This window comes from Eptatretus burgeri, chromosome 1 (assembly GCF_056783735.1).
Source record: "Eptatretus burgeri isolate ZD-2024b chromosome 1, Ebu_testis_v1, whole genome shotgun sequence".
Lineage (NCBI taxonomy): Eukaryota > Metazoa > Chordata > Myxini > Myxiniformes > Myxinidae > Eptatretus > Eptatretus burgeri.
This window is the reverse complement of record NC_140961.1, coordinates 29,316,365-29,332,362: the sequence shown is the minus strand read 5'-3', so window position 1 is coordinate 29,332,362 and position 15,998 is coordinate 29,316,365. Positions and strand designations below refer to the sequence as shown.

At 44.3% G+C, this 15,998-nt stretch overlaps 1 protein-coding gene across 2 annotated transcripts in view; it reads right to left on the bottom strand.

Moving 5' to 3' along the window:
* Positions 1-15,998, bottom strand: part of LOC147034139 (uncharacterized) — a 34,656-nt gene that overhangs the window by 2,621 nt on the left and 16,037 nt on the right. For both annotated transcript variants that reach the window (XM_085877066.1, XM_085877074.1), the window contains exons 2-4: positions 8,305-8,601; positions 2,324-2,704; positions 439-864 (exon numbers count right to left, since the gene is read on the bottom strand). In XM_085877066.1, coding sequence (XP_085733192.1) covers positions 439-864; positions 2,324-2,704; positions 8,305-8,601 — 1,104 coding nt within the window. The remainder of the gene's footprint in view (positions 1-438; positions 865-2,323; positions 2,705-8,304; positions 8,602-15,998) is intronic.

The window sequence follows — 15,998 nt, the reverse complement described above, 5'->3', positions numbered from 1 at the left end:
AATGTAGTAGAAGATTTTTTTGGAAGTTTACCACCATTGATACTTTTACATCACCTTGCATAACACGTGGCATTCGTTGCTTGTGTCCTTTAAAAACTAAGTTTCATGTTTGGAATGATTTTCAGATAGGCAGGCAGAGTAAAACAATGACCTCACTCCACTGTGCGCATGCATTACCGGGACGAGACTCCGTACAATTTGCCAAAGTTGGAAGCCATAGTACTGCTAAACTGCAGGTTCGTGTTCCGATTAATGTTCTCCAGCGTTCAAAATAATAAACATTCAATTGACATCAAGTAGCTCCTCGATCATAGACTGACGACTGTAAACAATCAGACAGACAAAGTGAATCAATTGCTTAACTTCGCTTTTCGCTTTGTGCACGCGGGGTCATAACCAGACGATTTCCAACCATGAAAACAAAGGACTCCAACATACCTGTTGTTCATACATCAAGATCATTTCAGCAGGCAGTGGTGAAGGTGTCTTATCTTGTTCCTGCAGCGTGTGGAGTGCTTCTCTCAAACTCTGACACTTCTCCTCCAGCACCTGAACCTTGTTCATCTCCCGTTTCAAAGTAGCTCCTTCCCTCGATATCGCGACAGCCTGTTGCTCGCACTCCAGACACTTTGCGTGCAATTTTCGCTGAAGATCGTCCTGTGCCACTTGTTTCTGCAACAGTGCATCCTGAAAATCTCCTATCTTATTCACCAGCACACAAATGTCGATTTCCTGTTGCCGCTTTTCTTCGGAGATCCGCAGATGTTTCACCGCCTCTTGTTCCTGCTGTTCAAATACCTCAACTTCACCAAGGGAGGTTCCCCAAGATACTGACTCCCAGGAATGCTGTGCTGATGTATAACCCTGTGAGACAGACAAAACACTTTCTCAATTTCTAATCAACAATGATTTTGCTTTAAAGAGATGAATTATCACTGATGAGTAAAGAAAGGAAAGAAAGTCATCCAATCCTGATCCTTCTTTACTCCTACCGATATTGTGTACCTATAATCCTCATGGATGTACAGCGATATTTTATGTTTATTAACCTACCTTCCACCATTGTCATTTAGCTCTTCTCTGAAGACTGTCAAAATAAAATGAAATTTTTAAAATGACAAATGATGGGTGGCTTAACTATCCCTCATGCATAAATCAAAGCTAAACACAGCATTTGATCGACCAAAGCACATCATGTAGCAGAAAACAAAATCATGGAAGGAACAAACTCAATGTTACCCATAACACAGATCTGGACATCAAAATGACAACTTGCAAGAGTAATACAATACCGTTAGTGGAAGAGCCCAAAACCAACATTTCTGCAAAATATTATAAATACATGTGGAACTAGAAGGGCACTCGGCAGAGCGCATACCTCCGCCACGTAATGCCTGATCCACGAGAACATATCGGGCCCAATCAGTACGTTTTTGAAATATCAGGCTACGTATCGTTTTTGGTCCAATCTCTCAATGGTGAAGAATCACTTAAAAAATTATCAGATCCACATCTAGATCCAGATCTTCAAAATCGAATCAGTTTGTCCTTGTCACACACCGAACGAGTCCACAAAATTTCATCCGGATCCGTCCAAAACTTTTTGAGATATCCTTCACACAAACAGACAGACAGACAGACAGACAGAAAGGTGAAAATATAACCTCCTTCACCTTTTGTAGCAGGAGTAAATGATATGGGCCCAGACTGGGAATCAAACCCAGGTCCTCTGGCAAACCATACCAGTGCTCTGACATCTGAGCTATCTCGGTGACCCACTGGCTGAATAACGCAATTCCTCCACGTACAGAAATGCCACTCTTTCCCCCGCTGCTTCTGGGGCACTCCCTTAATTGTCAAACGTTTTGGGTTGGTAGCTTGAGTTTCAACAATTCAGATCTTCAAGTCCAAGTTCTACAGAGTGGCAGGATGGCCTGGAGGTACGCACACTTGCTCTCAGCTGTCGAGCATGGATTAGAATCCCAACCCAGCTATAAACTGTCATCCCATTGTTTCACAGGATGATCAATTCATCAATGCCCATTAGATGGACATTCAACTCGGTGTCCTGTCTGCCAGCATTAGTTGGTGTAAAAGATCACATCGTGTCCTCTGCAAAGAGTAGGCAAGCTATTGCGGACACCAAGAACAATTTATAAATTCCTGCCCTAATATATGTGGGTGGAAGGGGTGGTGGTTGCATCAGTGGAACAGACACATCCCATTCACCAATGATGCTACCCAACAGCCTGATGCTGAAATCCAAGTTCTTCACTCCAAGATGTGAAAAATATTTTGTCAATAGTGTGACATCCTTCCTCACCTTGCTATCCCGTCCTGTGAAATTTGCAATTTCATTGGGAGTCGACGTTTCCAAATCGCGTTCCTCCTCCACACGATGATCTACGGCTTCTGCTGGGGAAAAGTCCCTGTTGACCGGATCAACAGTATCCAGGTCTTGGGAATCGTGCTTCCGACCCCAAACGGCAGCAGCAGCAAGGCGAGCTTGCAGCTCCCGGTTGTGAATCACCAGCGAGTCAAATTGCTCACGTTGCGCTTTCTCATAACGCGTTTGCTCCAAAACTCTCTGCCGGAGACGCATGAGCTCTGCCGCCCGCTCCTCATCCACCATGTGTAGTATGTTGTACAGCCTGGCCACCTCTTTCTTTTCTTGAGTCAGAGCATTTGACAGGCCCTCCAGCTGCTGTAGTAGATTAAAGAAGAAAATTAATGCTTCATATCTATCTCTCTATCTCTATCTCTATCTCTATCTCTATCTCTATCTCTATCTCTATCTCTATCTCTATCTCTATCTCTATCTCTATCTCTATCTCTCTCTCTCTCTCATTATTAAATAAACACGAGGAACCATTATGTGATGCCAAACAAAACACTTGCCTCACAACCACTGAAAATTTTAACGATCTCTTGGACTTACAAAGTTCACAAAATAAATCTTCGGAGACTGTCATTCCCATTTAAGCGCTCCGTCAAGCTTGAGTGTTTTGACCCAAGGTCAGCGCACTTTGATTCAAATGTGTATGATCATAACATATGCTGCATCCATCGAGGTTATTCCAAGCATCCTTGTATTATAATATCCATTGGCCAGTGTGAATCAAACAGTAAACTTCTACATACATGACCCAAAGATTTACAGTCTAATTGCATTGTTTGTTGACAGTCGGAGCTGCCTGGTCGAACTTAGACCCAGGTGTTTGCCAAGATTATGAATCATATCAACAACGCTTTTTATTTTCTTTTAAAGACAAAGTTGAAGTTAAAGGAGGAATAAATGTTCGAGTCATTAAAGCAAGATCACAACGAGTTCATAGAATACGTTACCCCACACGGTGTTCAAATTTACACACACACACACAGACACACACAGACACACACAGACACACACAGACACACACAGACACACACAGACACACACAGACACACACAGACACACACACACACACACACACACACACACACACACACACACACGGGCAAAGAAGGGGGAGATTTTAAAAACCGATCTCTGCTCTGCCAACATGATCACAACTTTTTTGACTGATCAACTAGCTACGAGGTTTCATCAAGTTAATGAGACCAGTTTGCTTCAACAAGATGGTGCGACGTCTCATACCGCTCGCGTCTCAATGGCCTGTATGACTACTTTTTAATAACCATGTCATCTGTAGGAACCAGGATGCAGGAATAGTGACATTACTTGGCCTCCAAGGTCTCCAGACCTGTCAGCATGTGGCTTTTTCACAGGGGCACTTAAAAAGCAAAGCGTACACTCATCACCCAAACAATATTTAAGAGCTGAAACAAAGACTTCGTCAAAAAATTGCCGGAATTTCTTTAGAGATGTTACACTGTGTCATGGAAAACATGCGTAGAAGACGAGAGGAATGCCTGTGCAGAGACGGAGGTCACCTCGAGGATGTGATCTTCAAGAAATAAATGGCATGCCACGTACTTTGAGATGGCACATTTGTAATTTGGCAAATACAAAATGTTTATTGAATTACTGAGTTTTTAAAATTGCCCGTTTCTCTGCCCCACCCTTTCCTCCAATTTTAATGAAATATTGAAATTGAAAAGATAGTTCTAAAAAAAATTCCGGAAGCTTTGCATTATTGAAGCCGTCTTATGCACCACCTTATTTAGCATGTCCAGGTAATGCTAACTGGAAGGGTTTTGAAAGTGACAATGACGTGATTTGAGTTCTACATTGTTCGAGTGTATAATTCAATTTAAAGAAAATTAAGATTATAAAGGTTGTATAAATTAATCAATTCTGGAACTGAGTCATTCCATCTCAAATCACCAAATTTAAGAAAATGTTCCCAGTTGACCCCCTCAGATTTACTTTAAACTTTCATAAAATAGTTCCCAGGTATCAAAATGAAGCTGCGTAAAATTTTAGGTCCATAGATGCGGTCAACTCCGAGATATTGAGGGTTGAAAATGTTGTTGTGGCCCTATTTACGAGCATCACAAAATGAACGGCTACTTTTAAACTCCCACAACTTTTTAAATATTAATGCTGGAGCCTTGAAATTTTCAGAGATTATTCTTCTACTTGCCGAAACCCCGTCACAGGCGGATTCCGTTCATTCAACCACCCTCACCAGCTCACCCACACTCGAGGGACATGGACTGGACAGGGCGTGCTTTCCCCCGCCTACTCATCCCCCGCCCCTTCCCCATTCCCCCCCCCCGTCTTCAATTTGCTTACCCCCGCCCAAAAATGTAATTACCCCGGGCCCACACCCGCCTCTTCACTCCCTGCGCCCCCGTCTCTTGATTCCCCGCCCCACTTGCCCCCTGTCCACCCCCTCACACTCAACCCCGCCTAATTCACCCCAGCCCCCGCCCACTCATCCCCGCCCAATTTCCCCCCGTCTCCCGCTTTCAATTTGCTTACCCCCACCCAAAAATTTGTTTACCTTGCCCCCGCCTCTTCACTCCCTGCCCCCCCTCGTCTCTTCATCCCCCGCCCCCGCCTCTTCACTCCTCGCTCCCGTCTCAACGAAAAGTGTTTATTCTGCTTCAGAGTTGAAAGTTGACTATTGCCACTATGTGCGATGCACTCTTACAGGTACGAAGTTTCTTTCAGTCCAGGTAACAGTACCGAGAAAAACGTGACGCGACCGCTAGGAGGAGCACAAAATTGGTCCTTTAGTATTAATATATAGATACAATGTTTCTTGTTTCATTTTTTGTGTCTAATTCACATTCTGAGGTAGTCAGCATGTGCAGAAGAGGGTTTTACATTGCAGACGCTATTTTCGAAGAGTGGAATTACACATCTCAGCGGTAACGGTCTGTCGACGACAGACGTAATGACGTCGGCGAATGACCGATGATGTCATGACGTCCTGACGCCTCTCAGCAGTGACGTCACACGTCGCCATGTAAACGAATGTAAAACGAAAAGTGTTTATTCTGCTTCAGAGTTGAAGGTTGACTATTGCCACGATGTGCGATGCACTCTTACAGGTACGAAGTTTCTTTCAGTCCAGGTCACAATACCGAGAAAAACGTGAGGCGGCCGCTAGGAGGAGCACAAAATTGGTCTTTCAGTATTAATATATAGATAACTGCTCTGTAAGAAACAAATATAAAACGGAGTATACCTCTATTAAATTTTATGACCTGATCAGTTGAAATCCAGAAAAAAAAAAATGTTGGTTTTGTATGAAGACCCAACTTTGAGACCCCATATATTTTTATTGACCCATCCCAGAAGCTTGAAATTTTTTCATGTAATAACTGTATGGTAGGAGTATTCAAATACATGTTTACTTTTCTTAATCAGTCATATATAATACAGTCATGATCCCTCAAAAATTGAAAATTTTCATTTTTCCCCAAAATTCAGGTGAGGATTGCAAATATATGACAAGGTATACCACTTCAAATTGTTCACCATTGGAAAGAGCATATTCAAATTTACAAGTGTCAAATATCAAAGTGGTATATTTTTTTAAAATATATTTTCTATTTTTTTTTTTAAACTGTTGTTAACACAGTCGTGAATACATGAAGTGTGTGCATGGTGTGGGCACCATGGTAATCATGAATGATTTGTTCTATGATTCAAATTAATAATACAAAAATATATCACATACTGCAATAACAATGTAATAAAACATTTCACGTAAATGATTTGAATAGGTCCTTGATCTGCTTTTCCAAATCAGGTGCGAGCTTGTACTGCCTCTCAGTTGACGTTAGGGGAGCATCAATAACTTTCATCACATGGACCAAAGAAAACCAACAAATGTCCTCCCTTGAATGTAACTATATACACTGCTGACATCAGCAGATCAGCCACTATTCCTGAGTTCTATTTTTAGCCCCAGCCAGATGAGTTAAGCTCTTGCTATTTACAAATGAGAAACAAAGAATTACAAATTCAAATTTCAAATTATTGTGTTCATGGTATCCTAATAGCAGATGATATGTATGGACATTGTATATACATGTAAAAGGACTGTTCATTAAATAGCACACACAACGTGCACAGCATTGGCAGAACATCATTTATTCAAATATTTTTTAAAATATTGATAGAAACATTATACCACTTTGATATTTGACACTTTTGGAAGCTTGAATATGCTCTTTCCAATGGTGAACAATTTGAAGTGGTATACCTTGTCATATATTTGCAATCCTCACCTGAATTTCAGGGAAAAATGAAAATTTTCAATTTTTGAGGGATCATGACTGTATTATATATGACTGATTAACAAAAGTAAACATGTATTTGAATACTACTACCATACAGTTATAACCTGAAAAAAGTTCAAGCTTCTGGGATGGGTCAATAAAAATCTATGGGGTCTCAAAGTTGGGTCTTCATACAAAACCAACATTTTTTTTCTGGATTTCAACTGATCAGGTCATAAAATTTAATAGAGGTATATTCCGTTTTATGTTTGTTTCTTACAGAGCAGTAATAGAAGAATAATCTCTGAAAATTTCAAGGCTCTAACATTAATATTTAAAAAGTTGTGGGAGTTTAAAAGTAGCCGTTCATTTTGTGATGCTCGCAACGACCATAAAAATAGGGCCACAACCACATTTTCAACCCTCAATATCTCGGAGTTGACCGCATCTATGGACCTAAAATTTTACGCAGCTTCATTTTGATACCTGCGAACTATTTTATGAAAGTTTAAAGTAAATCTGAGGGGGTCAACTGGGAGGCCTCCGGTGATATGAGGTGGAATGACTCAACTTACCTCCATTGACGCAGTGTCGATTACACCGCCCATCTTAACACGTTACATTAGTTATTCGTGCCTGTTGTTTGTGTCCTTTACAACATCCTTAAATTGTGTCCTCTATAACGTCATTAAACACAGTACGTTTCCTGTTTGGAATGATTTTCAACTTTGTTTGACTGCCACTCGGGCAGATCGAGTAAAATAATTATCTTCGAGTCACTCCTCTCTGTGCATTTGCGATTGGAATGAATTCACTGATAAAGTATTGTTAAACTACAGGTTTGTTTTCCGATTAGTGTTCAAAATATGACATTCAATTTGAATAAGTTGTTCCCAGATCATAAACTGACATTTACAAATGTACACACGGACACGAACCAATTGCTTAATCCCACTCTTCGCTTTGTGTGTATGGGATAATTATTATTATTTAGCCAAACTGCGTCATATCCAAGAAGTGGTTTTGACATCACAGGTGAAATTGCAAAAAAAAGAAAAATTCTCTGCTTTATGATGATAACAATAATAATTATTATTATTTTGTATGCAGCACAAGGCTGCGGGGCAGCATCATTGGCTGAGGGCGTGACTGTGCCGCTGATACAATGCCAATTGTAGTTTAAGGCAGGAATTTGTAATTTGGTCATAGTGCCAACAATAGCTCGCCGATCCTTCACAAATTACACCATGGGATATTTAAACGCCCAGCAACTAATTATAGTGGACAGGATGGCCAGTTTAATGTCCATTGGAGGGACAGCACACACACACTGATGAATCAACACACCTGTGAAAAACTGGGATGACAGTTTATAGCTGGGTAGGGATTCAAACCCAGGCTGGATAGCTTAAAAGCGAGTGTGCTTACCTTTTGGCCATCCTGTGAGCGCTATTAATTATTATTATTATTATTATTATTATTGTGGACTCAGCATTATTCCAGGCAATACGACACTTCGGCTGACACCATGATATAGAACAATAAGTTTGTGTCTGATGGGACGGAATTTGGATATTTTAGGGTACAGATCAAGTAGTAACTTTGGGATCTGACTGAAGTACCTACTTGGTCATGGTTGCTCAAATGTTTCTCGCCGATTACGTTGCCGCTGGTTCTGCACTGCAGATGTTGTCCATCGGCTTCTCTTGGCATAGGGCCAAGTTCGTGAAGACACCTTTTGAGACTTGCCACCTCCAGCACCAGAGACTCCACAAGCGAGCGAGAAGGGCCGAAACTAACAAGAGGCTGGTCCAACCCTTCTGCCCCGACGGAGATAGTACCAGGCTCGTACGATGCCAGCCGTGACTGCAGTTCGTAAACAATGCCCTCTTTACATCGCAGTTGCTTTCTCAATTTCGCCACCTGTGGGTAGGTTGAAATTGGCAGCAAGTACAAAACGAGTCCAATCCTTAGAGGCATTTCAAACAAGAAAGGGGGCAGCTACAAATCACAAATGGGGGAAAAAATGGTAGAAACACAACAGAGACATCACAGGAGATTTTTTTTCTCTCTCTCAGGCCAAAATGTTCAGGCTTGATGTTTTGACCACAAGGTGGAATTGAACCGGAACCAAGCAAGATAAGCCTTACTACAAACCATTCACCTGTATGAAATGGAATATTTTGGCCTCTTTTTCTCCCCCATTCCCACATTCACCTTTACTCTCATCCAAAATTGCTCAGATTTTTAGCTTTACCATTTTACTCTCTGCATGCACCTTTGCAGAAGTCCAATGCCTTTATGGGTGATGCATGATGACCATTATGAGGGTTGATCAGCAAGACCCTGGCATAATAAATATAAAGGAAAAGTTAAAATAGAAGATTTTTTTTTCTTCGACTTTGAAAAGTCGAGGTTAAAATAAAAGTATGAAACATATGTTTGCATCTGTTGTTTGAGTGCAATAATAAACTTTGACACCAAGAAAAAGCTCGAAACTAAAAGCGTCCCCTTTTATTAAAGCATTTCAAATAAATGTGGCAAAGGTGGTTGGATTCGATGTGGCAAAGCAAAGAGTGTCTGGAATCAACAATTTGCAGGGGCTAAATTTGCTCTGTCATCACACATTGGCTTCACGATTTGCACTTGCAATGCCCCCCCCCCCCAACTTTTAAGTAGCGATAAATGCCCTTGGATTTAAGGGAAACTATACAAATGGTGATTTTAACCAAAAGGAAATTTTTGAATTTTAAATCCAGAACAAAAACATCTCGAACTGCCACTTTATAACTGCCGGCAGTGATGACCGGGTACCAAGACATCCCGCTTTGATCGGTCACCTGACCCATGACATCCTCCTCATTATTATTCAATTGAATTCAGAATGAGATTCAAAAAAATTCAATATAAATCAAATGGAAGCCCAAATAAGTACTGCATTGGAGTCATCAGAAGGAACCCGAATAAGGAAAAGGCAACGATGAAGTCATCAGGAGGAACCTGGATAGGATTCGGGTTTCAACTGCTACTTCTCTGCCCTCAAAGCCATCCAGGCACAGCCAAGTGAGCCTTATTTAAAAAAAAATTCAAAAGAACTCATATTCTACAAGTTAAATAATTCTGGCTGCCAGACCATGCGTCTGATCAAGTTTATATTTAAAACATATGTTCCGCATGACTACAAGATCATAATTTTGAAGTTTCACATTGATTGACGAAGTGGGTCATGAGAAGTAATTTCTTTTCAAAGATTTAGTTCAATCCAACATGGCTCCATTAGGCAGGAGGCCATTCAATGCAGGAGTGTGACAAATTAATTATTTGTGAACACCCTGGTATCCCTAAGGCTTGGAGAACTTGTTGTTTGTGAAGTTTCCCCTCAACCTGTTAAGGCATTGTGGAGAAAAAGGATTTTAAAAGGTTTATTCTTCACAAAATCATAGCCGCTAGACTATGGGACCTATGACAATAAAATTTACACCGATATTCACCAAGGTGAGATCATGTGTGCCGAGTTTGAGATCGACCTGGTAAGCTGTTGTGGAGAAGATTTTTAAAGGTTTATATTTTCATTCCCATATGGCTGCCAAACCACGTGTCCTATGGCATCATAAATTTACATTCTGCTTCTAATTGCGAAGAAGATGACGTTTGTGAAGTTTTGTTTTAATCAGAGAAGTTTCGTTTTCTATCCAAGATGGTCACCAAACCATGTGACTTATGACATCATAATTTTGACACTATATGCATCCATGGTATGAGATGATATTTGTGAAGTTTCATGTGAATCGAAGTGGTTCAAGGGATAGTTTTTCGTTCAATCAAATATGGCTGACATATCATGTGACCTATCGATTATTATTCATGAACACCCTGGTATCCCCAAGGATAAGGGAACATGTGTGTAAAGTTTTGCCTCGGATCTGTTCAGCCATTTCAAAGAAGATTTGTAAAGGTTTTTTTTTTTTTGGAAAAATAAACAATATGGCTGCTGAACCACGTGACTGATGGCGTCATCAATTTATCTCTAGATGACGTAATAAAAAAATGTTCATACTGATTATTCCACATGTCGCATTTTGACCGGGATACAACTTCACCGATGAAGTCATTAAAAAAAATAATAATAAAAAAGACCAATTCCCCATATGGAGCACTTGCAGGTCAGGTCAGGTATGGGAGCATGTGCCAGAACAGCGCGTCGCTACGTCCACTTTCCGCCGGTACGCCAGGGGCCTCCGTCTGGCCATCCCCCAGGCAGATGCCAGGCCCATCCCCATCTCTTTGAGATGATGGTCAACCTGCTGCAACCACGAGGCACGTGGTCGGCCCACTGGCCTCTTCTACTCATGAGACTCCCTCGCTGAGAGAATCTGGTGAGCAGGATCAGCATCAGGAAAACGAGCCACATGTCCATACAGCCGCAACTGACGCTCACGGACTATGCAGGTAACAAATCTCATCCGAGTCTCTCTCTGCAACCGCTCGTTGGACACAAAATCCGACCAGCGATAGCCAAGGATTCTCCGAAGAGACCTGGTACCAAAGGAATTAAGTCTCCGTCTCAGATCCTTGGTCAGAGTCCAAGTCTCGCATCCATAGAGCAAGACTGGAAGTACCAAGGACCTGAAGACTCGGACTTTCGTCCTCCCGCACAGGTACCGGCAGCGCCACACCCCATGATCCAGTGAATCCATGACTCCCCAGGCCCGACCCAGACGTCGATTGACCTCTGACTCGCAGCCAGCAGAGACATGAATATCACTGCCAAGGTAAGTGAATCTCTCCACGACCTCAACATCCTCACCACAAACAGACAGACAGAACAGCAGCATCCAAGATGTCACCGAAAGCCTGGATCTTAGTTTTGACCCAAGAAACCCGTAATCCCAGCGGCTCCGACTCCTCATTCAGCACCTCGAGGGCCCCCCAAAGGATGTCTAAAGTCTCCGCAAAGATGACTGCATCATCTGCAAATCAAGGTCTGAGATCTTGACATTCCCAAACAATGCACCGCAACTTGATCTCTCCGACATCCTCCCTAAAATCCAGTCCATACAAGTGCTGAAAAGTGTGGGGGCAAGTACACATCCCTGACGAACTCCAGTAACAACTGGAAATAAGTCAGAGATGGTACCACCACACTTCACAGCACTCTCAGTACCAGAGTAGAGTTCAGACATCAGATCGATCAGTTTAGGTGGCACCCCACGAAGACCAAGAATCCTCCAGAGGACATCCCGATTCACTGAATCGAACGCTTTACAGAGATCAACATAGGCTGCAAGCAGCCCCTGCCGAAATTCTCATCTGCGTTCGGTGAGGACACGAAGGGCAAGGATACGGTCAATCGTTGACCTCTTTGGTGTAAAGCCTGACTGCTCTGAACGCTGGTGCTCAAGCAGATGGTGCAACTTGCCGCGTGCCAAATTTCAATTTCTCCAATGCTGCAGTTTCAGAGATGCAGAGGTATAAAGTTTTTCCTTTTTTCCAACATGGCAGCCACACCAGGTGACCAAAAACATCACAGTTATCATTTAAAAAAAAGTTGAGGCGAGTAGTCGCTCCTGTGGTGAAAATTTAGTGTAAATCTGACAAGCGGTTGCAGAGAAAATGAATTTAAAAGGGAATAAACCCAAAAATTGCCAGCGGAATAATAATAATAATAATAAAAATTACCCCCATGCGGGAGTGACGGTCATCTCTGCGAGAAATAATACCACAAGTTCTCAATGTTCAGTTATGACCGAAGAATACTGCGTAGCTCCACTACGCAGCTCGAACTGCGCAGTTTGGTTAAAGACGACTCGGCATTTTGGCGCGCGTGCACGAAATTATATTTCGAAAATAAATGCTGACGTTTACATTTCGGGTTTTGAAACTTTTGCACTTACGGCGGAAAATGTAGAAATATAAAATTACCCCCGTGCGGTCAGGTCAGGTTCGATCTGTGACCTGCTACAGGTACCATGTAAACCTGTACTAACCTGTTCCATGGTCGGGTTGTCGGCGACTAAACCGTCTCCCCCACCAGGTTTTCTGGTGAGGAGGGTGTTTGGATATGGACACCCAGCAGGATTAAAAACAAAACCTGTCAAAGGGCGGAGGAGCTCCTTGTGAGCCAACGGCCATCCATATCTAGTGCCCAACTGTGTCTGCGGACGTCCTCCTGCAGTTGGGTCACTTCTTATTAGGAGGTTGGTGGCAGGATTTGCACTCCGGCCACCGTAAAACCCTTCATTCCGCAAAACGCAAAAACGCAAAAAAAATCTGAAAACCCACTCCGTGGGAGTACCTCCTGTGCAGCTTCCCTTCGCAGGGCAGCTCACCGGATGACGGGATTGGGGCAAAGCCTTCGGGACCCCCAATCTTTGATAGGAGGGAAACCACGGGGTAACATCCCTGGGTCAGATTGCGGGAGAGTGTGTCGGAGTGGTGCTGAGGTGTCGTCCACCAGACGGCGGTCTCCTTGGGTTAACCTGAGGCGGTCCCTTCGGGTGGGTGCCTGGAATGTCCTATCCCTAAGAGAGGATGATCACCTGTCCCTGTTATCATCTGAGCTCAAGTGTTTGGACATCGGGATTGCAGCTCTCTCTGAGGTTCGGAGACCAGATTGCGGAGAGATAATGGTGGGTGGTTACACCTACTATTGGTCTGGTCGCTCTGATGGTTACCATTCCCAAGGAGTTGCCGTAGCTGTGTCCAATAAGCTGACCCCAATGATAATTGAGGTAACACCGGTCAACGAGCGTATTATGAGATTAAGGATTCGTCACTCCTTAGGTGTCATTTCCCTGGTCTCTGTTTATGCTCCGACTGAGGCGAGTGATCTCACCGTGAAGGATGCATTCTACGCCACACTCGAGTCTGTGGTTGATCAGTGCCCCAGACGAGATACACTTCTAGTCTTGGGGGATTTCAATGCATCGACTGGAACTGATAGGGATGGTTATGAGGTGTGTGTTGGTCCCCATGGGTCAGGAACTATGAACCAGAATAGCAGTAAGTTCCTTGACTTTGCAAGAAGTCATGGACTTAGGTTGGCTGGTTCATGGTTTCAGCGCCCACAAGCTCATCGCTGGACTTGGTATTCCAACGCTGGCGGTGTGGCAAAGGAGATTGACCATGTCCTCATTGACGGTCGTTGGAGGATGATCCAGAACTGCAGGGTCTACCGGAGTGCTCAGTTCCTCAATACTGACCACAGGCTTATTGTAGCAACTCTAAAGCTGCACCTTAAATCCTGGAGAATGGTACCATCCCAGCCGAGGTTGGATGTTGCCAAGCTCAGGGATGAGAGAGTAGCTGAGGAGTTTGCGAACAGGCTGAGTGGACACTTGGGGGGACTGGGTGCTTTGGGGGGTCCTGAAGAGTTGTGGAGCGCCTTCAAGACCACCGTCCTTGATGTTGCCGGTGGATGCCTTGGAGCTCACCGCAGGGCAAAGAAGAATTTTGTCTCTCAAGGGACACTGGATACCATTGACCAGAATCGCAGGGCCAGGCTGAATGGCAGAGCTGAGCTGTTCAGGGAGCTGAGGCGTAAAACTGTACGTGCACTGAGGGTGGACAAGGAGGCCTATGTGCGAGGAATCTGTGAGGGGGTAGAGCATCACCTGTGGACAGGTGATTCTCGTCCCGCTTACAGGGGAATTCGCGCATTACGTTCATCCAAGCCCATCCCTCGGAGCACTACAGTTCGAGCAGAGAGTGGTAGGCTCTTGACAGAGGAGTCTGAAGTGAAGGCCCGCTGGGCCGGTTACTTTGAGCGGTTGTACCAGGCTGATCCCCCAACTGTCGAGTTGGACGTCAAGGGTGTTACAATCCCTGTTGCTGACCCTCGAATCAACTGTGGTCCACCTACGCTTGTGGAAACACGGGCTGCGGTGAACCAGTTGAAACGGGGCAAAGCTCCAGGGATTTGTGGCATCCATGCCGAACTTCTCAAGGCTGGTGGAAATGCTGCACTCGTGTCATTGCATGCAGTTTTGTGCTCTGCCTGGAACACAGGCATCATCCCAACTGACTGGAAGAGGGGCCTTGTTGTCCCTCTCTGGAAAGGGAAGGGTGATCGCCAAGACTGCAACAACTACCGAGGGGTGACGCTGCTCTCAGTGCCGGGTAAGGTCTTTGCTCGGATAATTCTCGATAGGGTTCGCCACCATCTGCTTGAGCACCAGCGTCCAGAGCAGTCAGGCTTTACACCAAAGAGGTCAACGATTGACCATATCCTTGCACTTCGTGTCCTCACCGAACGCAGACGCGAGTTTCGGCAGGGGCTGCTTGCAGCCTATGTTGATCTCTGTAAAGCGTTCGATTCAGTGAATCGGGATGTCCTCTGGAGGATTCTTGGTCTTCGTGGGGTGCCACCAAAACTGATCGATCTGATGTCTGAACTCTACTCTGGTACTGAGAGTGCTGTGAAGTGTGGTGGTACAATCTCTGACTTATTTCCAGTTGTTACTGGAGTTCGTCAGGGATGTGTACTGGCCCCCACACTTTTCAGCACTTGTATGGACTGGATTCTAGGGAGGATGGCGGAGAGATTAAGTTGTGGTGCGTCATTTGGGAATGTCAAGATCTCGGACCTTGACTTTGCAGATGATGCAGTCATCTTTGCGGCGACTTTACACATCCTCTTGGGGGCCCTCGAGGTGCTGAATGAGGGAGTCAGAGCCGTTGGGATTACGGGTTTCTTGGGTCAAAACTAAGATCCAGGCTTTCGGTGACATCTTGGATGCTGCTGTCCTGTCTGTGTCTGTTTGTGGTGAGGATGTTGAGGTCGTGGAGAGATTCACTTACCTTGGCAGTGATATTCATGTCTCTGCTGGCTGCGAGTCAGAGGTCAATAGACGTCTGGGTCGGGCCTGGGGAGTCATGGATTCACTGGATCATGGGGTGTGGCGCTGCCGGAACCTGTGCGGGAGGACGAAAGTCCGAATCTTCAGGTCCTTGGTACTTCCAGTCTTGCTCTATGGGTGCGAGACTTGGACTCTGACCAAGAATCTGAGACGGAGACTTAATTCCTTTGGTACCAGGTCTCTTCGGAGAATCCTTGGCTATCGCTGGTCGGATTTTGTGTCCAACGAGCGGTTGCTGAGAGAGACTCGGATGAGATTTGTTACCTGCATAGTCCGTGAGCGTCAGTTGCGGCTGTATGGACATGTGGCTCGTTTTCCTGACTCTGATCCTGCTCACCAGATTCTCTCAGCGAGGGAGTCTCATGAGTGGAGGAGGCCAGTGGGCCGACCACGTGCCTCGTGGTTGCAGCAGGTTGACCATCATCTCAAGGAGATGGGGATGGGCCTGGCATCTGCCTGGGG